General features: G+C 56.1%; 1 protein-coding gene across 3 annotated transcripts; it reads left to right on the top strand.

The window, feature by feature from the left end:
* On the top strand, positions 1–23,408 carry MATK (megakaryocyte-associated tyrosine kinase). 3 transcript variants are annotated; one of them, XM_075903321.1, is made up of 13 exons: positions 1–4,127; positions 12,821–12,897; positions 13,721–13,834; positions 15,157–15,269; positions 15,733–15,952; positions 16,485–16,578; positions 16,804–16,869; positions 17,181–17,280; positions 18,744–18,855; positions 19,228–19,301; positions 19,676–19,871; positions 20,526–20,612; positions 20,836–23,408. In XM_075903321.1, the coding sequence occupies exons 1-13, from the start codon at positions 4,049–4,051 to the stop codon at positions 21,016–21,018; spliced, it is 1,515 nt and encodes a 504-aa protein (XP_075759436.1). In that variant the 5' UTR covers positions 1–4,048; the 3' UTR covers positions 21,019–23,408. The 3 variants fall into 3 exon arrangements, with proteins under 3 accessions (XP_075759436.1, XP_075759435.1, XP_075759437.1); XM_075903320.1 differs by having other exon boundaries at positions 3–4,127; positions 15,154–15,269; positions 20,836–23,407; XM_075903322.1 differs by having other exon boundaries at positions 6–4,127; positions 15,154–15,269; positions 18,771–18,855; positions 20,836–23,405.
* The last annotated feature ends 2,174 nt before the right edge of the window (positions 23,409–25,582 follow it).

The raw sequence follows: 25,582 nt of genomic DNA, 5'->3' as shown, positions 1-25,582 counted from the left end.
TCTTTGGGGCACACCCTAATGAGATGTGCTGCGCACACCTATGGGCTAGGGCCAGAACATTTTCCTTCCAAAATGTTCAAAATCTCCCCTGCCACACGGTAATTCTCGTTTTGTCACTTGCTGAGCACAATGTCTGGGACGTTTGTGTGGGCACCACCACAAAACAGGGAGTAGCAGAACAATAACTCACTGTTTCATATCAGCTGATTGTTAGTTTGCTTGGGTGTCACAAACTGCTGCATGGTTTCAAATCAGACAGCTGCTGATACTTCCTCTGTTGGGATGTGAACTTGTGCAGCAAGGGGGCTAAAGTCACCTCGGGGTAAAGCGTCATCGAAGACTGAATCATCTCTGGTTAAAACTGGCTGCATAAAAGCAGGCACTAGGACCTCCAAGGCACTGCCTCTGCAGCCCAGCCTCAAAGAGAAATCAGGAAATAAAGCGGAGAGGAGTTTCTCAGAGTGGCTGTTCTGTGAACACGGCTGCGCAGGAGGTAAAGTTCTGCTCCATCATTTGAACTGGGAATTTATTCTACAAGTTCTTGCGACTCAGGTCTGGGCTTGGCTTGGCAGTGAGCAAACCTGCAACGACTTTGGTGCCAAGGGCTTTGCATGGGTGCTGCAGGAAGGTAAGCACAGGGTCTGGCTAGGGCAGTAGCCGCGGCTGGGTAATACGTTTACCTTCTCCCCTCCAGGAGGCCAGAAGCGCTGGGGACCTTCAAAGTGCTACACTCAGCGGGATAAACAGCAGTGTCCTCCCCTTGGTGCTGCAAGACAATAAGCTGCCCTCTGTCTCAGCGGGTGCTTGTGCTCAGGGAGCCGTCTGACCCCATGTGGTGGGTAGATGGGAGGGGGGCAGTGTGTGCGGCACCGCCAGTCTGCTGTCTGACACCGAGCTGTGGGTAGGTTTCCTGTAACCTGTCTGCACAGTTGCCAGCTCTTCCACTGCTGTTTGCACTGATGCAGACACTTGTCCAGTGCACTTGTGCCAGGCAGGACTACGCAGTGAACGGGCTGGGCTGTATGTTTCGATATCTCCAGGAGCATGTCAGAGACCTGCAATTGCACAGGCTACAGCAATCAAAAGTGGTTCCAAAGGGGTGGAACAGTTCAGGACTGGGAGGGGCAACCTAGCCTAGTGGGGGAGCTGCACGAGCGGCCCTCCTTCATCTCAGTGGACTGTAAGTTTGTGGGCGCCAGGGCAGTCTCCTGGGATGGGGTAGCTCCGCTCACTGCAGGATGGAGCGACTGAGCCGTGGCAGCATTGTGATTGGATGCGGGGGAGCGCGCAGCTCTCACAGTCAGCGCCCTCCTCACTTCACACGCCCTGGCTTTATGTGCGGGTCACGTCGGTAGGAAAAATCGATGTGGATGAAAATCAGCAGAATCTGGCAATGGCAGCACTATCTCACGAGCCACACACACAACCCTGGCCGGCTGCAGGTTGCCCACCGCTGGGTCGGGGCTAGCGTTTCCTGTCCCCTAGGCCCGACAGATCGGGACTGCCGGTCATGAGAGGCATTGGACAGGAGCTTCTCATCTGGATGGATCTTCAGTTATTTGTGCATGAGGTTTCCACCGGTAGGGCCCATGAATCTCAGCAGTGGGATCCATGCAGACAAAGCGTCTCACAGACCCGCGCCTACTGTCAGGCCTTTCCCACCGCTTGGGAACGGCAAGGGACCAAAACAACCAACTTTAACCCTCCCAAGATGCCGGGTGCTGACTCCTGTGAATGAGCTTGGTAGACCAGGCACTTGCATCATCAAAACTGCCACCGTGAGGTCGTGAACCCCCCTCTTAACCTAGCAATGGCTGCATTGAGCCAGTCTCACAAGAGGCTGGGTCGGGTGCAGAAACTTGCCCTCTGGTTTGTTCTTCCCAGGGCTGGCCAGCAGCCAACTTCCTTCAGCATGACAATCACTGGAAACCTGTAAGCCCAGCTACCCCGACCCCCGCCAGTGCAGGACTGATCACTCCTAGCTGAGCCAGAAGTGCTCTCCCTTTGGTAGGTAGGAGCCAGTAGAGAGCATCGTTGTCCTCTTCCTGTGCGTGATGCTTCAACGCTTTCTCAGTGCTATAGCAAGACCTGCTGTTCCGATCTGCCTGCTGCCTCTGGCTCAGCAGAGCAACATTCACACCTGAGCTTTCAGCAAGCCTCCTCCAGGGAAGCGTGGTCAGAGATAACAGCGTCCAGTGGTCAGGTTCCACCTGACAGGCTGGTTTGGTCAGCCTCATGGGTGTGTTTTGTGCCTCGTTCAGTAGGCTTTGCTTCCGCTTCATCTCCTGTGATGGTGGTAACAGGCTCCCTTCCTTGACCATGACTTTGGTTTGATTGTAGTGAGGTAGGTGAATGGAAAAAAGAAAAAACCCACAATTGATTTGCCCTCTCCTGAATGCTTGTGAATTGAAGAACATCAGAAAAACGTAAGACTGGCCAGACTGATTCAGATCAGTGGCTCATCTCGCCCCATATCCTGTCTTCCCCCAGTATTCGGTGCCAGATGCTTCAGAGAAAATGAACAGAACAGGGTCATCAACAAATCATCCAGGCCAGCTTCTGGCAGTCAGAGGCTCAGGAACATGGGGTCAGTCCCTGACCATCTAGGGACCATCTCCATGAATAGACCTATTCTCCAGTAACTTTTCCTTTTTTGAATCCAGTTAAACTTTAGGCCTTTACAATATCTTTTGACAATGAGTTGCCCTGATTGTGTGTGGTGTGAAGTACTCCTTTTGTTTGTTTTAAACCTGAGGTCTCTTAATGTCATTGGGTGACCCCCTAGTTCTTATGTTGTGAAAAGGGAGAACTAGCGTTTCCTTAGTCACATTCTCCACACCATTCATCATTTGATAGACCGCTATCAGATATCCCTTTAGTCATCTCTTTTCCAAGATGACCAGACTTATTCTCCTCTTATGGCAGCTGTTTCAAATATTCTTTATTACCATCTCTGTACTTTTTCCATTTTAATAGATCTTTTTTGAGATGGGGTGACCAGAACTGCACACAGTATGCAAGATGTGGACTTACCATAGATGTATACAATGGCATTATGATTCTTTCTTTCTTTCTTCTTATCCATCCCTTTCCTTGTTATTCCCAACATTGTTAGCTTTTTGACTGCTGCTATACATTGAGTAAAAGGTTTCATGGGATTTCAAGATCTCTTTCTGCAGTGGTAACAACCAATTTAGCCCCCAGAATTTTGTATGTGGATCATGTTTTCCAATGTGCATTACTTGCATTTATCAAGATTGGGTATCACCTGCCATTTTATTGTCCAGACTCCTGGTTCAGAAAGATCCCTTTGCAGCCAGCTTTGGACTTAAGTATCTTGAGTATCATCTGCAAACTTTGCCACCTCACTGTTTACCACTTTTTCCAGGTCATTTATGAAGATTTTGAACAGCACTGGTCCCAATACAGCTCGTTGGGACTCGACAATCTATCTTTTTATAAACCAATATGTATTCCTACCCTTTGTTTCCTGTCTTTTAACCAGATACCAGTCCATGAGAGGCCCTTCCCTCTTATCACAATATCGCTTCCGTTGCTTAAGGGCTTTTGGGAAGGGCTTTCTGAAATTCCAAGGTGGCAAGTGCTGGCATATTAGTTATGAATATTAAAAAAATTGCTTGAGCCCCAGCACTGAATTCACTGGATCATCCTTGTCCATATGCTTTCTGGCCCCTCTCAGAGAATTCTAGCAGATGGGATGGTGAGACATGATTGTCCTTTGCAAAAGCCGTATTAACCCCTTCCCGTCATGATGGGTTCATTGATGTATCTGGTAATTCTGCTCTTTATCACATTTCAACCAATTTGCCTGGTATTTAAGTTAGACTTTCTGATTTGTAATTGCCAGGATCACCTCTGGAAATTTTTTTAAAAATTGGCATGTTAGCTATCTGCTGGTCACCTGGTCCAAAAGCCGATGTAAGTGATAGGTTACCTATAAGAGTCAGTAGTTCTGCAATTTCTTGGTTGATACAGCCTGGGTCTGGTGACTTATGACTGTTTAATTTATATTTACCTAGGCATTTCCATGGCTCCTCTAGGATCTGAGTATGTCTTAACATTTTGGGGAGGAAGACCATGCTTTTATAGCCACCCACATTTTAAAGGTAGGGTGCTCAGGCACAGAGATTTAGAGCCAGATCCTCAATTGTATTTAGGCACATATCTGATGGAAATCAATTGTAATTAGGTGCCTAAGTCCCTGTGAGGACCTGGGTATAAGTGACATGCACAAGTCACCCAGAGTGTCTGTAGCAGTATCAGGCAATGAACCCAGATCACCTGGGTCCTACTCTGTGCTTTAATCACACACCAGCCTTCCCTCCCATAGAGCATATGGCTTGCGGGGGGGGGGGGGGGGGCGAGGGAGCAAGTTGTGGCAGAGAAAATCCCCAGGGAAGCCATGCAAAAGGTGGGTGAGTGATTGGGGAGCTGCCCTAATGCCAGCTTCTTTGGGGGGGGGTGTTCTCCACCTCTGCTCTTCCCTGAAGCCCTGCTCCCTTCCCCAAGGGTTCCCCTCTGCTCTGCTCCACCCTCCCCCTGCCCTCTGACAAACAGCTGCTCTTTGAGTGGGGGGTGGGGAGTTGAGCACCCACTTGTGTTGTTCTGCGGCTACATTTGCTCTGGAGTCGGTGCCTGTGGCAAATGGACCAACGTTGGCTCACTCTGCCGCTCTGCACTGGATGGACACAACCACAATTTGACTGTTACCTCCCTGTCTGCCTGCTCGTCTGTGCAGCAGATGAAGGCCCAAGCACTACAGCTTAGCAGGCCCTGCTGCCTCTGGCCAGACGACAGGCAGAGCCCCACGTGAGTTCCAGCGGAGCCGGGGCCTTTGGCAAGGGCAGCTGAGAGCCCATGAGGATAGTGGAGATCCCATCTTGGGCTCCCTGCTGCACACCTAGGAGCCTTCCAGTTCCTCTCGTTCCCACTAGCCCTGCGGGCCACAGGGCTGGTTAAGACAGATGTTGCTGGAGGGAGGGATGCTTGATGCCACTGAGTGGTGTGTTACGGAGCATTCCCCCTCTCTCTCTTGCCAGCCCTGCTGTGCACTAGCCAGAGGCTGTCAGCAGCCAAGTCCCCATTACTAGGAGCAAGGTGGCCACATCCCGAAATGCTCCCCGGCCTGTGGGAACTCTGTTATGGGACTGCAGAGGGGCCTGTCTCTGCTCCCACCCTTCTGCTCCTGCGGCTTGTTTGTTAATGGGGCATAAAATGGGATTTGGCTCAGTATCAATTCGCACTGTCATAGCTGCAGGGTGTAATTTGTGCCACGGCTTGGCAGGGCTTAGCTCCGGCACTTCAGAGCCCCGGCACCTCTGGCCCAGGTAGTATAGGGCCCCTGCACCTTTGGCTGGGCAGTTACAGGCTTGAGGAAATGGTGTATAAGCCGGGTAGATTAGGGTTTCAGGCTGTGTGAACTGATCAAGGTAGAACCTGGGCTTCTGTCTCAGTTAATGTGTTTCAATTACAAGTGTCTGATCTTCACTGGACTTTAGTATCTGGGTTGAAGATGCCCCTTCATGCTGGCATGGGTGTGGGCCTCGTCCTCTCCACAGCCACCTACTGGAGGTTTTCACAGGCACAGAAATGCACTGATGTTAGTAAGGCCAGATCTACACTGCAGGGGGAAGGTCAGCTTAAGGTATGCAACTCTAGCTATGTAAATAATGCCACTAGTTGTGCTTGGCACCGTTACACACACTCCCCTTGACTTCCCGTACTCCTCATGACAACGAGGAGAACCGGCACTGACAGGGGCACCCTCCCTGTTCGATTTAGTGGGTCTTTACTAGAGCCCCAGGAGATCGACCGCCGGAGTGTGGATCCTTCAGCAAGGGGAGAGGTGGCCTAAGGAACAGGCAGCAGCTGCAGTCACTCAGGCTGTGTCTAGGACAACTGTTGCTTTTGAAATGAACAAATCGCCACCTGCTTTTTATTTTTAATGCTGAAACATCTGCAGTTCCCTCTTGCGGTTGCTGGTTTTTAGAATGGGCAACAGGAAAGAGGTAGCAGGGACTGGTGTGATACAGATTCCAATACTTATAAGCACTGGAATCTTGTAATCATGCTTACCCTTTCTGTTCTCGGACTTGGAATGCCCAGAAGTGACTGTGACTCACCCCCGAAAGGGGAAGAGAATGGGCTGTTATCACCTCTGATGCAGGAACATTTCTTTAAACAAACTAAAATAGATCCTGCGCTTGCTCAGCTGATGAAATGCAGCTGTTTTTATCCCCTCCCTCCATGCAGTGCCCATGGGGGTGCGCTGCAGGAGACTCTCAGCCTGGCCCCTGGAAATGAGAGAGTATTGGCGCTGTCCCTTCAATGTGCCAAGGTGTTTATCCAGGACCTCAGTGCTGTATCCTGAGCACAATTGCTGCTGAGGCTGCTGTGCCCTTCCTGGTGTGCAGGGCTGGTTTGGCTTTGTACCCGGGTAGGTGTTTTTTATAGGTGACCTGCAAAGGGACAAAATCAGGACCGTTGCCCTGCCCTGCTGCACTTGCTTCTGCATATTGCAGAGGTGGAAATGGGTGAGCGAGGAGGTGTCCTGTAAGGACTTGCTTCTAGCATGGCCATATCAGAACTGGTTCTGCGGCGGGACTCTGGAGATCCGGCTCAGTCCTTCATTACAGTGGTTGTGGGGAGCACTGCATTTTTACCAAAGGGAGTTCTCCTCCCAAGCGTGTCTCAGGCATTCGGGTCTGAACGGCACTACCAGAAGCAAAGTGTGAACAAAAACCCTTCCACACCCCTCCCCCCAGTCAGTCAGGACAATTTTACTTGTTAGGAGTTCTCCAGTTCTCTAGTAGTTCTAGAAAAAACAGGCTCTGCATTTCTAATGTTAAAAGCATTTGGCCCTTCTTCATGGGGCAGACGGGCACCAGCCCAGTGGTTTCAGCACTCATGACTTCAGCTCAAGTCTCACAATATCTGAGTCTTAAAGCCGCAGGTCTTGGAGTCATGAGAATATGTGGGAGTCTCATCTTCCTTTGTAAAAAAGTACATTCCTTCCTCTTGTGGCTGGGGAACCAGCTTGAAAGACTCAGCAACCACGAGGTGAAGGGCAAGAACTCCCAATGTATTATTTTTTAAATGTCATGGTTGTGGACTTTTCTCTGCCATGTGGGAGGATAGAGCCGACTGCACTCCTGTCTCTGGCAGATGGTCAGCCGGGGCAGGGGCAGGGGCGGAGCGGTGACAGCTCTCCAGAGCTGTGAGTGTTGCAATTAACAGCCATTGGCATCGTGAGGCAGCTCCTCCCGCTCAGGCTCTTAGGCTGTGTCCAGACTCAGGGGGTTTTTCGAAAAAAGTAGCCTTTTTTCGAAAAAACTTCACCTGCGTCTAGACTGCAGCCACGTTCTTTCGAAATTAAATCGAAAGAACGCGGCTTTTCTTTCGACGGCGGTAAACCTAGTTCCACGAGGAAGAACGTCTTTTTTCAAAAGTGGTCTTTCAAAAAAAGGCGTTCTTGAAAGCAAACAGGGCTTTTTCGAAAGAGAGCATCCAGACTCGCTGCTTTCTTTCGAAAAAGCAGCTTGCTTTTTCGAAAGTTCCGCGTGCAGTCTAGACGGTCTCTTTCGAAAGAGGCTTGCAGTCTAGACAGAGCCTTAGCAGCCTCCAGCAGATGTCCCCCCACGGTCTGAGTGTGACCCTTGAAAGTCTTTTCTTCCCTGCTGAGGGCTACAAATGTGTTGTTTAAAGCTGATATTCTGCTATAAGCACATGACTCCAGGAGCTGCAGCCATAGGAGCTGGCCAAGATTGCCTTAATCCAGTTCTCCTGGGGTACAAAGCAGGAATAACCCCATGAAAGTCAAGAGAGTTATTCTGCTTTTACAAACAGGATGTTTCTGTACCCAGACCCAGTGGGTTGGAAGATGAAGCTAGACAAATTCAGGTTAGAATGAACTTGGAGGCTGGTTAACCACTGGAGCAACTTGTCCGGGTATGTGGTAGATTCTTTATCACACAGAGTCTTAAAATCAAAACAGGATGTGACTTTCTAAAAGATACTCCACGTGCGCTGGGCTGGGACTAGCTGCAGATGCCCAGAGCCATTCTCTGATCTGTGTTATGTAGGTCAGATGATGAGAAGCAGGGCCGGCCCGAGCCCTTTTGGTGCCCTGGGCCCAGCCCCCCCCCAGGGTGCGCGGGCTTCCCCGGGGCACACGGTGCATGCATGGGCCAGCCACGGCCACTGGCACGCAGCCCGGGGCCCGCCCCCGGGGCGCATAGCGCATGCACTGTCCAGCCCGGCCAGCGCTGCTGTCATGCACGCCGAGCCGTGCAGGGCCCCGCGGCCGTGGGGGAAAGGGCGCTGCAGGGCCGGCGCCACGGGACCGGCACCATGGGAGCTGGACACGCGGCGCCTGATGGCAGCTATAAGGGACGCCGCATGCCCCTTACAGCTGCCATCAGGCACCCCCCATCGGTTGGCACCCTGGGCAGCTGCCCGGCTTGCCCATGCCTCCGTCCGGCCCTGATCATAAGGACCCTTTCTTGATTGCTCAGCTGGAGAGGACCAGTCTGTGGGGCTAGGCTGACCTCACACAAAGGAAAAGCAGGGCAGCAGCCCCGCCCTTATTCACTTCCCCAGTCTGCCAGGGTTCAGAGAACAGCTGATGACAAGTCCTGAATCATTTTCTCCGGATTGTAGGTCTGTGGAAGCGATGCCTCTTGCCCAATGGCAATTTCCTCTTTGGACAGCTCATCTTGTGCCCTCGCACTAAGCCTGGATGCTTCCGTTTCAAAAGAAACGAGCTGCCAGGGCCCTCGGGTGGGGGAGTGTTCAGCCAAATGATGCTTCCTGGTGTCTAGGGCAGGGGTCCAGCAAGGGCAGCTGTTACAGCTGACAGCTCTGCCAGGCACCTCTAGCCGGACCTGCTCTCAGACACTAGGCTCCCCACAGGCCAAGTGGCAGCGCAGGGACGCAAGGCCACCTCCCGCCATGAGTCTCGCTTGCATCCCAGCAAACCCCCCCACTGTGTTTTGAGGCTCTGGTGTTATTTGCTGTCCCCAGGGCTAGAAGAAGCAGGCAAGACTAGCAAACCCCAGGGAGTCCCCAGAATTCAAGTCTAGCTGCCTGAAGCTTCTGGTGTTTAAACTCTGCCCCCACCCAACTTCCCCAGCAGCTGTTCTCTGGCGTAAGGCTGCACTGACTGGCCCAGACTCAGCCGGCCCACCAGCATTAGAAGAGGGGAATTGCTCCCTCTCTCTGCACAGCAAGAGGCTGGGTGATGTTGCACCCCCTGCCCTTCCAACGGCCCACGTGGTGCATGCACATCTGCCAGCGGCTCAGGGTTGCCACCTGTCAGTAAATTTACAGACAGTCCATAAAAAATTAGCCAAAATCGGACATGCCCATAAAGTCCGTAAAAAAATGTAGGTGTCCATAAATGTTGTAAAAGTGCAATAAAATTTCAAACCCAGCAATTATTCTATAGCAATTAAATTCCTTCTGTGCTGCTTCAGCCATTTTACTGCAGAGCAGCAGAAATTGGACATTTTAGTTGTTTGTTTAGCTCAATGGTTGAGGTGAAGTAACGTGAATCACATGATCTACATGATGTTATCAGCTACATTACCCTGCTGAGTTAGCGCCAGCACATTGGCAGTTTATGTAACTTAATATTGGTTACTGTTAAAGCTTACGTCAAAATCTAGAATATAAAATTTATGTCTGTTAAACAATGAGTCTGTCCGTAAATTTTTCCCATTTTGTCCGTAAATGAAATCTCTGTGGGCTGGCAACCCTGCAACGGCGAGAGCTAGACGCTGGTCTAGAAAGCCCATTGCCATGACTAGCAGAGCTTGGAGAGGGGCTGAGAGGAAACGGTGCAATAGAGACACAGCTGCCAGATGTATGCTTTCTATGTTGGCAGTGTCCCAACACTAAGGTCAGCAGGGCATTGGTAGATGTCACACATTTGCTTATTAAAAGAAAGTCCCTGTCCCCATGAAGTTACAGTCTAAGTAGACAATTATCTCCATTGCACAGATGGGAAATCAGGGGTAAGTGACTTTCCCAAGGTCAGAGAGGGAGTCTGTAGCGGAGACAGGATTTGAGTCCTCCCCCAATCTCCTGAGACTTCCTTAGTGCCTCAGCCACAGGGCTAGCTTGCCTTTACAAGATGAAAAGCTGCTATAGAAATGAAAGACTCGTGGCACTGCTTGTATTCCAAGGCAAGATTTAAGTGGGCTTGCAACAGGCCTCAGCCCAGCGCACAGCAGCGCCCTCTCTCCTGCTAATTGAGAGACTGAGACAGCACAGTGCCAGGGCAGAAGGAAGTGCTATTTAGCCCTGCACACCCCACAAGCACCAGGGGTCCAAAGAAATGAGCAGGCAGCTAAGGAAGTGTGTAAGCCAAGCTGGTCAGGGTGCCCCCCCCACACCCTGCTCTGGGTGTCCCTCGCCCCTGAAGGCCAGAACCTGGGAGTGGCGGACAGGGGGTGGATCATTCAGAATTGCTTGTTCCATTCCCTCCTGCCGAAGTTCTTGGCGCTGGCTGCTGCCAGAGTCAGGTACAGGCCTAGCTGGCCCGTTCGTATGACATCCCGACACAGGGAATCAGGAGCCAGGGGTTTCATTACTATCACTGCTCCTGCCTGGCCACAGGAGACGGCCCTTCTCTGCCCAGCAGCGGCTACACATGCGCTGCCTGGACGCTGCCACAGAAGGAGCTGCGGAGACCCAAACTGGCCCCTGGGGAGATGGGGCCCAGCTGGAGTGGCCAGCAGTCTAAGCACAACTCCTGAGTTCTGTCCCAGCACTGCCGGTGACGGCGCCTGCTACACTGGGCACGTCATTCCCCACCCCACTGGGCCTCACTTTCCCCATGTGTAACTTACGCCTCCCCCCTAGCGGGTTCTACCATCTCCTTGCTGGTTCTCAGGTGCATCCCAGTGGGAGAGGGAGGTTGCTGGCTGGTAGACAAACACTGGCGTGTCCCTCCATGACAGCACTGCTGACAGCTCCCCCCCACCTCCCCCCCACCTCCCACCCCCCGAGTACCAGGGACCAGTTTCTTCTCTTGTTCTGGGAGCTGGGATAAATTCATTGGCAGGGTGGTGTGAGAGGCAAAGCTCCCACGCCCAGAGCTGACCCGCCCAGAAACAAGTGTCCATGAGCAAAGGGAAAGCGTGAGTGTGATGTGAGCCCAGGTGGGGGCAGGGCCCAGCAGCTGGGTGGCCCACTTCTGGTTTTCCTTCAGTCCCTTCCCCTCCCCGCCACCCCAGTGCATGCTGGGCTGTTGGCAGAGTTTATTTAATCTCCTTCCTCGGAAGCCTCAGGGGCAGCCACAACCGGGACGGGTCACTGGATGGGGAGAGCCAGGATGCTGAGGTGGCCTCTAGCTAGTTGCTTGGGTGGACCAGGGACTAACCCAGTGTGGGTCTGGGAGGAATTTTGCCCCAGTTCAGATCAACAGTGAGGAGAGTTTCATCTCCATCTGCACTGAGAGAGGTTCGGGTCACTTGCCAGGGTGTCTGGGTGTCTCTGCAGGGGCCTTGGGCACCTCAGCCCTGTGTGCTCTGCCTGTGGCACAGAGCAGCTGTGTCCTGAGAGTTGGGTCGTTTCTGTGGCTGGGTTGCTGTGCAGGGCTGGGTGGGGATGAAAGCCAGTGAACTACAGGAAGTCTGGGCGTCTCTTCTGCCTTTAAACTCTAGAATCTAGTGCTCAGAGCCTGGGGGGTCCCGGCTGGTGGTTTCTGGTCCAGGCGATAGGAAAGCATGGGCTCCAGGGGGGACGGCAGAGGGACAAGGCGTCAGGACTCCTGGGTCCTAGTCCTGGTTCTGTTACGTATTAACTGGGTGACCTTGAGCAAGACAGCTGGGGGGGGGGGCCTCTCAGGGAGAATTCGCCCAGCGTCCTCCATGGGCCAGAGCTGAGCACCTGAGAATCCCACCCTGGATTGTTTCCATTTGGGAAGCCGGAAGGCTGTTGTCTTGGGCACAACAGGAGCGGCGGGGGGTAATAAAGGGATAATGGGGATGTGTTTGGAGGCCACGGCAGGAAGGGGGTGTAGACAGGTCCCCACGGCTCGGTCTGAAGGGCCTTGTGTGATGGCAGCAGGCCAGTTTGTCAGGCTCACATTGGACTATGTGATCATCTGTCACAAAGATCAACATCTTGCTACAACCTTACCCAGCCTCCTGGTGTTGGGTCAGACGCTGGCTCACAATTTTCACCCAACACTTTCAGCTCAGCCCCACCATGTGCAAACACCCACACCCATTCAGAAACTCATAGGCGGGTGAGGGGCTGAGACGGGAAAGTGCCTTTCCAATAACAACAGTGATGCTTCATCTCCCATGTCTGTGCCTCGAAGCATCCCAAAGCTCTTCACAGCTGCATGCCACGGGGTGGGAATCGCTTCACCCCAGACCAGTGGTCCCCAACCTTTCGTGGCTGCCGGGCGTCCGGGGATGGGGCCACTCACGGGCCGGGTGTCTGGGGGTGGGGCCACGCATGCACCATGCGCCCGGGGGTGGGGTCCGTCCACGCACCCTGAGTCCAGGGCCAGCAACGCGCATGTGCCGCGCGCCGGGGGCAGGACCAGCCCAGATGTTTCGGCGGGGGTACATAAATGCCCCGGCGGGCGCCATGGTGCCCACGGGCACCGCGTTGGGGACCACTGCCCCACACTAAAGGCAGCTGTTTCTGGGGTGGAGTGCAGCAGTTGCTCTAATGTTTGCTAGACAGTTTCTCTTTCACCAAGAAAACCCTAGTAGAGTGGAGCCCCCGCGGTTCTTCCTTCCCTGCAGCACAGAGATCAATGGCTGGTTCCTTCTCACCCCAGGTGACTGCTGCATTTCATCAGCAACAGGATCCCAGAACAGCCCTATAGTCACTGACGGGCCAGGCAGCATGTCAGCAGTAAGTGGCACAAGTTGTTCCAGCCCGTGCAGGGCCCTGCCTGGGCAGCGCACACAGCCAGGAGAGTGGCTGAGCTCGCTTTCCTGGAGGGCTGGGTGATTGTGGGTTGCCCCTCAGAGCTGTGCGTATAAACCCTGCAAACAGGCAGCACACAGGTCTGGCAGCCCGGGGGACACAGCCACAGAAGGGGCCAGATTGGGCAGGCACCCCTCTGAATGTGACACACCAACATGAAGTTCCCTGACTCCCTTCCCCCATGCGCTCACAGGTCTCCCCTTCCCTCTTCACCCACTCACTGTCCGTGGGCTAGGTGTCCCTAAGACCATCTCCAAATCCATGGGGGCTAGCCCCTCCACTCCTTTATGGACCCCCCAGTGCTATTCCCTCCTGCTCTGGGGCATAAACCAGCTGCTATCTGCCTGGTGCCAGCAAGGAAGAACCTTCCGCCATGGGCAGATTATTGTACCATTGTGGGGCAGCGCACCCCTTCTCCTGCAGCAGCCAGCTCTGGGGAGATGGTCCCATCTGGAAGGATACTGAGTGCCTAGCTGAGCTGCAAGGCCTACTTGCCCCTCCGCCTGTGTCTTGCTGGACCCTGCCGGCCTGGCAACGCCTGGCATTGTGTCATACCGGCTCAGGAGCAATCTGGTGCAGCAGGCCCATTGAGTAGCTGTGGGGCGCTCCGTGGAGATGCCCGTTCCACCCTGGGAGTCCTGCAGTCCCCTCACACCACAGTCCCGGGCCCAGCTGCCAGGGGAGGGGAGGGGAAAGGGAAGCCCTGGCTTGTTGCTACCCGCGCTCATGCCACCGCCTGCCGCTGCAGAAATGCTGGTTGCCGGGGACACAGTGCATCGCTAAGCACGACCACACCAAGCCCAAAGCCCACGAGCTGGCCTTCCGCAAGGGCGACATCGTCACCATCGTCGAGGTCTGCGAGGTGAGTCGGGCGGGCAGCCCAGTGCCCAGGGCCCCAGAGCCGGAAACAAGTCCAAAGGGCCGGGCCACAGGGCGCGCCCACTGCTCCAGCTGGGCGCCTGAAAACTGGGGGATGGGCTGATCCCAATGGCACACTGCTACTTGCCCCCATTCTCCTGGCAATGGGGCATAAGTCCCTGGAGGGGGAGCTGTGCAGGGCAGGTACCACCTGTCCTTGGGTGTGTGAGCAGTGCCTGGCACGAGCAGGTAGGCTCAAAGAGTTGCTGTAATTCCTGCCATTGAGCCAGCAGACTCTACCTTGTCCTGCACCTCCCCCTGCCCAGTGTTCCCTCCAAGCTCCCTCCTCCCCCCACCAATCCCTTCCCACCTTGTCCCCCCAACCCCAGCAGCAACGAGGCCCTGCCAGAGAGGGGAGGAAAGCTGGGAGGGCTAATGGAGTTGTCTCCAGATGTTTCTTCCCCTGGGGAGTCAGAGCCCTTCTCCCAAGTGCCAATGGCACCAAGATTGCGCCATGCTCCTCGCACCTCACACAGCCGGCCTGTGGAACTCCTTGCCCAAGGACCTTGTAACGGGCCAACACTATGGCAGGGCTCAGAAAAGAGCTAGATGGATTCATGGAGGTTGGGGCCATCATGAGAACATAAGAACGGCCGTACTGGGTCAGACCAAAGGTCCTTCTAGCCCCGTAGCCTGTCTGCCAACAGTGGCCAGCACCAGGTGCCCCAGAGAGGGTGGACCGAAGACAATGATCAAGCGATTTGTTTCCTGCCATCTCTCTCCAGCCTCTGACAAACAGAGGCCAGGGACACCATTTTATCCCCTGGCTAATAGCCTTTTATGGACTAACCTCCATGAAATTATCTAGCTTCTCTTTAAACTCTATTATAGTCCCAGCCTTCACAGCCTCCTCTGGCAAGGAGTTCCACAGGTTGACTACACGCTGTGTGAAGAAGAACTTTCTTTTATTAGTTTTAAACCTGCTACCCATTAACTTCATTTGGTGTCCTCTAGTTCTTCTATTTAGGGAACTAATAAATAACTTTTCTTTATCGGCCCTCTCCACACCACTCATGATTTTATAGACCTCTATCATATCCCCCCCTCAGTCTCCTCTTTTCTAAACTGAAAAGTCCCATCAATGGCTATTCACTAGGATGGGCAGGGCTGTGTCCCTCACCTCTGTTTGCCAGGTGCTGGAAATGGGCAACAGGGACCCCTTTCCTCTGAGCACCTGGCATTAGCTGCTGTCAGAGGACAGGTACTGGTCTAGAGGGACCTTTGGTCTGACCCAGTCTGGCCGTTCCTATGTCTCTCCTTCAGCAGAAAGGCTGGTACCGAGCAAAACACAACGACACCGGCGAGGAGGGGCTGCTCTCAGCCAGCTTGGTGCGGGAGCGTGGGGCCATCCGCGTGGACCCCAAACTCAGCCTGATGCCGTGAGTACAGCCAGGCCCCATGGGGCACGCTCGCGTTATGAAGGAGACCGTCCCCTTCCTGCTGTTGGCTGGGCTCAGCTGGTCACCGACTGCCACCCGAGTACCTGGGAGTTAACACCACGGGCCGTGCCAAGGCTCCTGACAGGAGCCAGGGTCATTTTACAGCTCCGCCGGCTGATGCAGCTCAAATCTTAGGCATCAGGCCATGTGCTGGTCACTGCAGGGGCCAGGAAGGGGTTGTCCAGGTGCATTCTGGGTGCTTTTTGCCTATCCCCTGAAGCATGAAGGATTGGCCCTCGCCTTGGGCTGGCGACACGCTTGGGTCTCCCCTGCAATGCCCCCCCGCCCCAGACTGGAGTGAGCAGGAGGGCTGGTCCTGCCCCAGCTCCTGCCAGGAAAGCTCTGCCTGGGCTCGTCTGTGCAGCGCGTTTCCTCTGAGGCGCCCTCCCTTCCTTGCCCCCAGCTGGTTCCATGGGAAGATCTCTGGGGTGGAGGCCGTGCAGGCCCTGCAGCCCCCTGAGGACGGGCTCTTCCTGGTGCGCGAGTCCATCCGGCACCCCGGGGACTACGTGCTGTGTGTCAGCTTCGGCAGAGAGGTCATCCACTACCGCGTCGTCTATCAGGAGAACCGGCTGAGCATCGACGCCTCCGTCAGCTTCTACAACCTCATCGACATGATCGAGGTCAGCAGGACGCCGGCCCGGGGCAGCAGGCACCCGCAGCTCCCTGGAGTCAGTAGCTCTGGGGCTCCATTGGGCAGAGAACAAAAGCATCGGGCCCCACAGCACCGGGGCGTCTGGGCGTAGCTCTGAATGGGAACCCAGACAGCCTCCCTCCCCATCTTCTCCCAGCTGCTGAGTGCTGCTGTCAGCCCAGAGTGAGCCATGCTCATGAAGTAGCAGCCAAAACCACAGGATCTAAATATAGAGTCGCTGCTCAAAACTGAAACCCGGTGGAAGGAAGTTGGGTCAGCTTTTTGTAACAGTCCTGCTCCGGCTTCTGAGTCACCTTCCACCCGGGGCAGCTCCCACCCAAATTCAGAGACTAAGCACTGCCCTGGGGAGCAGGGATAGATTTTGATCCCCAGCCTAACAGAGAGGCAAACTGAGGCACAGAGAGTCCTGGCTGCCCAATGAATCAACCACAGAGCTGATGCAGGGGGTGGCAGCTGTGAGCCCGAGTGACTGTCAGTCTGTCCTGTCTGTCTGTCTGCAGCACTATATGCAGGACCAGGGAGCCATCTGTACCAAGCTGGGGAAGCCCAAGCCCAAGCCGGGGATGAAGTCTGCTGAGGAAGAGCTGGCCAAGGGTACGAGGGGTCTCTGCAAGCTCCAGGGACTGGGCCACTAGGACTTGGAGGCGGTAAAAGCCCCAGGGTCCAATTGCCCTGGCTGGGCTGGGCGGAGCTCACGGGTGTGACACTTGCACTGGGGGCGGGGGAGGAGGGGCAGCAGGCTGATAAGTGCTGGGCCCAGTGCAAGGGGGAAGACCCGGCCCTGCCCTGTGTAACCAGCTAGTCTCCTCCCACCTGCAGCTGGCTGGTTACTGAACCTGCAGCACCTCACGCTGGGAGACAAGATTGGGGAAGGCGAATTTGGAGGTGAGTGCTGGGGGGGCGGGGGCAGGCCAGGGAGTGGGAGGAGCCTGAGGGAGCACGAGACCCCACCCGCTCAGTGCACAGCTTGAGCTCTGGCCGGATGGGAAGCCTTGTTGGTTCGACCAGAGTGGGTATAGCCAGGCACACGCCTCTGCCCCATCACTGTGCCTGTGTGAGCCATGGTGGGGGCCCCTCCGCGCTTCCCTTCATCTCCTTGGGATGTGGCTGAGTGGCTCAGCGCTGGGTCCTTCCCTCCTTGGACCCTGCTGCTCTGGGGCCACCATATGGAGCCTGGTCCCCCCTCTCCCCCCCAGCCGTCCTGCAGGGAGAATACATGGGGCAGAAAGTGGCTGTGAAGAACATCAAGTGTGATGTCACCGCCCAGGCCTTTCTTGCTGAGACCGCCGCCATGACGTAAGTGAGCCTGGAGCGGAGCGCGCAGCCCCTCGCCTGCCCCTGGGCTCTGCAGGGAGGGGTTCTTGCAGGGCACAGGACAGACAGATATGCTGGCTGAGATGTCTTCCTTGGGCCCCTGGGGCTCAGCTAGTGAATTCCCGAGGGCTGGTCCGGCTCTTGCAGTGTGCTGCGAGAGAGATCGTGTGTTCGCATAATGAGCCTCGGCAACCGTCACTGGCAGCTCGCACTGGCCCTCATTTCCATATTAACGATTCGTTATTCGGGCTCCTTGTGCAGACACCTGAGGGCCTCCAGCCAGCCAGGGCGGCACCGTGCCAGGCCCTGGCCAAACACGCGGTGAGACAACCTGTTAGGCAAATGTAGCCCGGCAGGGAGGTGTGCCCTTCCAGCGGAGGCCAGCAGAGCGTGGGAACACGTGGCAGACCCTCCATCTCCTGCAGTCTTTAAAGCGAGATTGGGGGTGTCTTCCGGGATGGCCCACGCTGTGGACTGGCTGCAGCAGGACGACGGGTGAAGCTCTGGGGCGTGTGCTCTGAGCAGACCCATCCCTGGGCGTGGAGGGTCAGACAAGCCCTCGCAGGAGCTCTGGTGGGGACCGCCGACAGGTGTGCATGGTGGGGCAGGTAGCAGAATGGGGGGTCCTTGCAGATTAGCAGTGCGCATGCTGCAGGCCTGGGGGCGGTCAGTGGCCTGCAGCGGGTGGGAGGAGGGGAAGGGCTGACTGCTTTTCCCCCACGATTGGGAAGGCTTGTGGGGAGCTGGGCATCCCTGGCAGAGCACAGTCAGGCAAGCTCGCACTCCAGCACCGAGGACGGGGTAAATTGGGAAGGGCTCTGGTGGCTGAGCTAAGGCTTTCAGCTCCCCTCTGTGCCAGGTGGGGACCCTCCACAAGCGTTAGAAGCCCCCAACTCTTCCTGTGTGGCCTCTGCGGCAGAGCGACCAGGCCCTGTGAGAATCCAGCTCCTAGGGCTGGCCCAGTGGAGCCCTCCAGGGATTAGCAAGGTCCTATGCAGGGCAGTGGAGGGGAGATGAACTGGGCTGTTGCTTTTGACTTATCCCTAAATAGGAAGAGACATCTAGGAGGTTTCCAGGGCCCCCGTGTCCTCTGACTTAACAACTGGCTGTGGGTTCCCTTCAACAGCATCTCGAGCCTGAAAAACACCCACCCCACAAAGAAGTAAACGCAGTGAGCCCGGCATTGCAGCCCTAGCGTGCTGCAGAATTCCCCCTGCAGTGCGAAATACACTCAGCTTGTGCCTGTCTGTCTGTCCCCGGCCAGGGGTTAGCTCCATGTGTCTGTGTGTTTTCCCTGTGCCAGGAGCTGTGTGTGTGTGTGTGTGGGGGGGGGGGTCTCTGTGCCCCCTCTCTTGCAGCCAAGTGGCTGGGTGTGTGTGCGGGACCCTGTGTCCCCCTCCCTCGCCTCAGTGTAAGTGCCCACGCCCCATGCCCGCCCCATACAGGACACGGCCATTCCTTCCCTCCTCCAGGAAGGTCCGGCACAGAAACCTGGTGCAGCTGCTGGGTGTGATCCTGCACAACGGCCTCTATATCATCATGGAGTTCATGAGCAAGGTGAGAGCACTGGGCCCATTGCCCTGCTGCATCAGAGCGAACCAGGGACCCCGGCTGGTCCCCTGCCCCAGGGATGCTCTAAGCTGTTGGGGTGGGGGCCTGGCCTGCGCAGCCCTTCACAGCCAGGGGGCAGGTTCAGCCGTGGTGGGTCCCAGGGGGGTTCCTGCAGAGGGGTGGACCAGGCCATGCAGATGGTCCCTCAGCTTGTCCTGCAGGGAGGACTGCACGGCCGGGGCGGCACTCACCAGGCGCGGGGGCCCGGTGGCTCAGAGCCCGGGGCTGGCCGTGCAGAACCTTCCCCTGGGGCGAAAGTGAGCGGCCGCAGGCCCGGTGCCTGTGGGCTCTGATGGGCGTTTCTTCCTCCAATGGCAGGGGAACCTGGTCAACTTCCTGCGGACAAGGGGCAGATTGGCCCTGCAGGCCAAGCAGCTCATCCAGTTCTCTCTGTGAGTCCTGCGCTTCCCCCTGGGGCCGGGGCCCCGAAGAGGGGCTACTCCTGCCCTTGTCGTCCGGCCAGGCCTTGTCTGCTGCCCCCTTTCCATCCCCTCCCCTCGGGAGCCGGCCAGCCATTCCCCCCCGGCACACAGGGCCACACCGTGAGGTAGTGGTGCAGCTGGAGCAGCCCTTGAGCTCTGCACAGACCCTGCAGGTTGCGGGCGGGGGGGGCTATGCTTGTATTTGGGCTCAAGCGATGCTGGCCTCAGGCAGGCTGCAGCAGAGCCACCCTGTCTAGTGAGGGCGAGCTGCGTGCCTGGGCCCGCAGGCAGCTGTGCGTGTGGCAGATTGGTGCTGATCCCTTCTGCCCCCTCCCTCCGCGCAGGGATATCGCCCAGGGGATGGACTATCTGGAGTCCAAGAAGCTGGTGCACAGAGATCTTGCTGCCCGCAACATCCTGATCTCAGAGGAGAACGTGGCCAAAGTGAGCGACTTTGGCTTGGTCAAGGTGGACTTGAAAGGCTCTGACGCCACCAAGCTACCAGTCAAGTGGACGGCGCCGGAAGCCCTGAAACACAATGTGAGTGGGGGGGGGGGGGAGGCAGGTCCACGCGCACTGGCCCTGCCCTCCGCATGGGCCCTGCTCTTCGCAAGGTCGTGGCAAGCCCAGCTCATACTTATCACCAGGCTGTGATGCCCAAATCTTACCCAGGCACAGCAGTGCACTTGGGTGGGGCCCATCCAGTCAAACTGACGCTTCCTGTCTGTGTATCCCCCCCCAATGCCCCCCTGTGCACTGCAGCGCATTCAGGAGAACCCAGGCAGCTGTCCCGTCATGCGTGGCAATGCATCCTGGGATATTCTAGTGCCCAGAGCAAGGAGGGACTAAGCCACTTCCAAGGGGACAGAGGAGCCAGTCTGGGCCTCTGATGGGGGCACTTGCAGGGCTGCCATAGGGACTGTGGTGTGTGTACAAGCAACGCCCCATCTGGAGCCCCCTGTGTCACACCTTGGGACGGAGAAAATCTAGTGCCATCACAGACAGGGCCGAGGGGACTCCCTGCAAAGGGCCAGGCCCGTCCCCCATTGCATTACCTTGCCGCTGTCCCAGGAGCACCCCGAAATGGGGCAAGGCTGCTCTCCAGGTGGGACGTTCTCCTGGCTGCCGCAGCACCAGCCCTGCACAGCTTTGTGGTTGAAGGCTGTGGCAGCACCTCGCTCGTGTTCCCTGCAGAAATTCTCCACCAAGTCAGACGTCTGGAGCTATGGGATCCTGCTCTGGGAAGTGTTCTCCTACGGCCGGGCGCCCTACTCCAAGATGGTGAGTGATCTGCCCAGGGGGCAGGGCTGGCTGGCTCCTGGGGTAAGGCCCAGACCAGATGCTGAGCCTGGACATGCTGTGGGCAGCAGCAGTAGTGGTCTCCTGGTGGGGAGACCGTGCGGACCGAGGTGGTGATGGGGTGGATCACTCTGCAGAAAGGCCCTTGGTGGACACAGAAAGGGAGCCAGGGACCTTACAGCAGGTCACTCTCCCCTCCCCCCAGACCCTGAAGGAAGTGACGGAGATGGTGGAGAAGGGGTACCGGATGGAGGCACCTGAGGAATGCCCGTCCTCCCTCTACACCCTGATGAAGAGCTGCTGGGAGCTAGAGCCAGGGAAGCGGCCTTCCTTCAAGAAGCTCATGGAGAAGCTGCAGAAGGAGCTGAAGCACTTAGGGAACAGTTAGCCGTGGTGGCTTCTGCTCCCGGCCAGGGGCTGGCAGGCTCCATGCAGCCTCTGCTGGGGCAGTGTTTCTAGACTGGGCACCGCGCCTGGACGAGACACACCCCGGGCAGCACAGAGACTCATGACTCACCGGCCGCCAGGGCTGGCCCCCTGCTCCGTGCTGCCTCACCAGGCACTAACGGTGGGGATGGAGCCGTCTCCTCCGTCTGGCTACATGCAGTGAGGCAGCTGTGGGGCAGCGCTCCGAGGCCCTGCGCCTGCCGAGTGTTCCGAGGGGCCCTACCCTATGGCGCTGCCCCAGCACGACTCTGAGGTGGGCAGGCTGGTGCCCGGGCAGGGCTGCGGGAGAGCCCAAGTTCTGAACCATCCCTGGCAGTTCTGACGCGTTCAGCGTGAGTCTGCTCAGGCAGCCTCCTGGATCACAGGCTGGTGGCCACATCCCCCATCCGCTAGCCACAAATCGTAGCTCAGGGCAAGCTGCCTGGGGCTGGTGCTGGAGTGCGTGCACCCGTGACACTGCGGGGCGTCGTGCCTCCACCCTGTGCTAAGTGCTGCGGGCAGCGCACCGGGCCCAGTGCCAGTCTGCCACACTCAGCGGTTGTTCAGCGTTGCCGGGACGTCCCCGGGGGGCAGGGCTTGTGCTGGTGCCGTGGCGGGCGAATGGCGGCTGTGCTTTGGCTCTTGGCACCTGGACTCAGCTCCCAGGAGGCTCCTACTGATGTGCATTTCCAAGGGTTTCCCTCATGTCCGAGGGACTGACAACGTGGCAGCCGCACAAAATAAACAAGCTTCAGCCAAACTAGCTCCGCAGCTTCACGGCTAAAGGCACTGTTGTAACAGAGGGTGTTGGGCCAGCTGTTGCCTCAGTTTCCCCTCGTGGGGAAACTCTTGTAAGTCACGTCAATCTTCTCTGACTTCCCAGCATCTCAGCCCCTGCTGCCTGGTATTCCCTCCTGCCTGTACCTCTGCAAGTTGAAGAGGCGTGTGTGTTTTGGGGGGCACTCTGCCAGTTTTGGGGAGAGGCTATTTTCAGCATATTTATACAATTTTTTCATGTACTACTTATTTAATGTGTCTAATCACTGGTATCTTTATTGTTTCAATAATTATTCAATTATGAACCACATAATTACATAATCATGAGTTGCAGTATTTTAAAATCATTGCAAACACCTACAAGCTGTCTTCACTAATGTGCCAAATGAAAGACTTTCTGGCTACGTCTACACTGGCACCCTTTTCCGGAAATGCTTAAAACGGAACAGTTTGCCGTTATAAGTATTTCTGGAAAAAGCTCTTCTACATTGGCAGGATGCTTTTCCGGAAAAGCACTTTTTCCGGAAAAGCGTCCATGCCAATGTAGACGCGCTTTTCCGCAAAAAAGCCCCGATTGTCATTTTCGCGATTGGGGCTTTTTGTGGAAAAGAAATCTGTGCTGTCTACACTGGCCCTTTTCCGGAACAGTTTTCCGGAAAAAGGACTTTTGCCCGAACGGGAGCAGCATAGTTTTTCCGGAAAAGCACTGACAATCTTACATGAGATCGTCAGTGCTTTTCCGGAAATTCAAGGGGCCAGTGTAGACAGCTGGCAAGTTATTCCGGAAAAGCGGCTGATTTTCCGGAATAAGTGGCCAGTGTAGACACAGCCTCTGTGTCTCTGTAGTTTTCTGGATAAACACTAACAACAGTCTCACTGGCATCTCAGTGCGCGGCTTTGTCCTGATGCCCCCATAGCACGTCTGCGCTCTTTAGTGGCGGAGGACTGGGGATCATTTTAAAGTCTTCTGAAGCTGGGGAATGAGCCGAGGCTGAAGCAGGCACAGTGAGGAGTCTTGTGAATCAGCAGCGCTACTCCAGGAGTTCTTCCTTGCTGGATAACAACTAGGGGTGTGAAGGTTTAACAGGGTAAGGTTAACAGGTGGGGCTGCTCCAGGGCAGCTTCAGCCTGCAGTGGGCCGGGGCGCCCGGCAGGCAGGGCCTGCTCACCCCCGTTAATCGGTTAATCGGTTACTATGCTTAACTGGTTAGCCACTCAAAGGGGGTTTTATAACCCTTGGAACAGCTGGGTTAGGTTCTGTCCTTCTGTCTGTGTCTTTGGGGTTGTACTTGGCCATGTGCTTTACTTTGTACTTTACACTGAATTTCAGCAGCCATTTCGTTACCCAGTCACCCAGTTTTGAGAGATCTTGGGACTGCAGGGAGCGAGGTCCGAGGTGGATGGAGGAACTGGCCCGGGAAGGGAAAAGAGTGGACAGGTGGGGCAGATGTAGGCAGGGACGGGTGAGAAAAAGGAGCTGGGGGGATTGGCACATGACCACTTGGGAGCAGAACTGGCTGGTGGGTAGAACTGGCTGGGGCTGGCTGGGGGGCAGAAGACGCCGAGCTGGGCACAGGACCACTGGGGGGCAGAGCTGTCTGGGGCTGACTGGGGGGCAGAGTTGGCTGGGGGGGGCAGAAGACGCCAAGCTGGGCACAGGACCACTGGGGGGCAGAGTTGGCTGGGGGGGCAGAAGACGCCAAGCTGGGCACAGGACCACTGGGGGGCAGAGTTGGCTGGGGGGGCAGAAGACGCCAAGCTGGGCACAGGACCACTGCGGGGCAGAGTTGGCTGGGGGGGCAGAAGACGCCGAGCTGGGCACAGGACCACTGGGGGGCAGAGCTGTCTGGGGCTGACTGGGGGGCAGAAGATGCCGAGCTGGGCACAGGACCACTGGGGGGCAGAGTTGGCTGGGGGGCAGAAGACGCCAAGCTGGGCACAGGACCACTGGGGAGCAGAGTTGGCTGGGGGGCAGAAGACGCCAAGCTTGGCACAGGACCACTGGGGGGCAGAGTTGGCTGGGGGGCAGAAGACACCAAGCTGGGCACAGGACCACTGGGGGGCAGAGTTGGCTGGGGGCAGAAGACGCCAAGCTTGGCACAGGACCACTGCGGGGAAGACTCAAAGTTGGACCCAGGATCCAGCAGCCGTTGTCCAGCGTCTGCAGCAACAGCACCGGCAGCGCCCCGGGTACCGATGTTGTCCGAGGTCTGCCAGGGAAGAGAAGGGCAGAGGGTGGGAAGGGGGAGGGGAGGGTGTTCCGGTGATAGCGCTGGGCTGGGGGGGGGGGGGACAGAGGGTGTTTGAGGCGATGTTCATACTGACTTAACCTCCAGGGCCTGTGTCCCTCCAGCCCTGGCCTCAGAGAGAGACGTAGCATGGAGTGGAATTTTTCTGAGTCAAGTGTCTCTAAACCACTGGGTGCAAATTAACCCTACTCCTGCCTTGGAGGGGTGTCACCCAGCCCATCGCATCCCGTGGGTCAAGGGAACAGGCTTGGCTGCATAGCAAAATCAGAGGGGAGAGCCTGGGTGTTGGGGGTCCACGGAGGTAGCCCCACTCTCTGCCAAGAAGCTGTTTGAAGTGTCTGTATTTCCTGGCCCGAGCCCAGAGCATGGCCCTGCCCAAGGATTAGACTTTTAATCAGCTCCCATAGAGCTGGGAAATCACTCCCATAGAAATAACAAGCACAGGCACCTCCTCGGGGCACCTCCACAATACGCCAGCCTGGGGGGCTGCAGAAAGCTGGGGTGGGAGCTGGGGAATAAACACAGCCTCATGTTGGCTCACAGACAAACTTGTCACCTTGGTGGTGCCCAGATTAAATTAACGTGAGCGTGTGCATGTGTGTATGTGTGCGTGTGCATGTTTGTGTGTGTGTATGTGCGTGCATATGCACGTGCGTGTGTGTGTGTGTGTGTGTGCATGTTCGTGTGTGCATGCATGTGCATGAGCGCTGTGTGTGTGCGCCAGGGACAGGTGGCTCCATCCAATCCCCTTCTTGTCTCCATTCCAGCCTTTCAAACCTTGATTGAGTTTTGCTGCCTAATCCTCTTGTGTCTCGCTCTGCGCTGCAATCCAGCACCTCACTAACCAAGGCATGTGGCCAGCGCCAGCTTTGCCCAGCTGCAGTCACAGAGGCTGGGCATCTTGTCTCACATAGCCCAGGGGTGGGGATCCCCGGCTGCTCCGGTTGTGTGGCAGGGCTGGGGCCAGGGACAGGCAGGCCAACGCCTTTGCAGGAGCATCTTTCAAAAAGGGAAGACGGAGAAGCCAGGGAACTTCAGACTGGTCAGCCTCAGTCCCCAGAAAAATCATGGAGGACTCCATGGAATCCATTTTGAAGCATTTGGAAGAGGGGAATGTGATCAGGAACAATCAACATGGATTCACCAAGATCAAGTCCTGCCTCACTAATGTGATTAGCTTCTGTGATGAGGAAACTGGCTCTGTGGATATGGGAAAGTCAGTGGCCGTGATCTACCTTGACTTTAGCAAAGTTTCTGATACAGTCTCCCACAATATTCTTGCCAGCAAGTTAAGGAAGTCTGGACTGGATACATGGGCTGTAGGGTGGCTGGAAAGCTGGCTAGACTGTCGGGCCTAATGGATAGTGATCAACAGCTCGATGTCAGGTTGGAAGTTGGTTTCTAGCGGAGCCCCAAGGATCAGTTCTAGCACCGGTTTTGTTCAACATCTTTATTAATGACCTGGCTGAGGGGATGGATTGCACCCTCAGCAAGTTTGCA

This window comes from Pelodiscus sinensis, chromosome 19, assembly GCF_049634645.1.
Source record: "Pelodiscus sinensis isolate JC-2024 chromosome 19, ASM4963464v1, whole genome shotgun sequence".
In the NCBI taxonomy this organism is placed as follows: domain Eukaryota; kingdom Metazoa; phylum Chordata; order Testudines; family Trionychidae; genus Pelodiscus; species Pelodiscus sinensis.
The sequence above is the reverse complement of the archived record's forward strand: the minus strand, read 5'-3'. Positions and strand labels throughout refer to the sequence as shown.

Excerpts from the sequence above, each read along its gene's own strand:
- MATK (XM_075903320.1), top strand. The coding sequence starts at position 4,049 with ATGGCTCCTCTAGGATCTGAGTATGTCTTAACATTTTGGGGAGGAAGA. Across the intron at positions 15,953-16,484 it reads ACCTCATCGACATGATCGAG|CACTATATGCAGGACCAGGG; the intron begins GTCAGCAGGACG and ends GTCTGTCTGCAG. Across the intron at positions 19,302-19,675 it reads CAGCTCATCCAGTTCTCTCT|GGATATCGCCCAGGGGATGG; the intron begins GTGAGTCCTGCG and ends CCCTCCGCGCAG.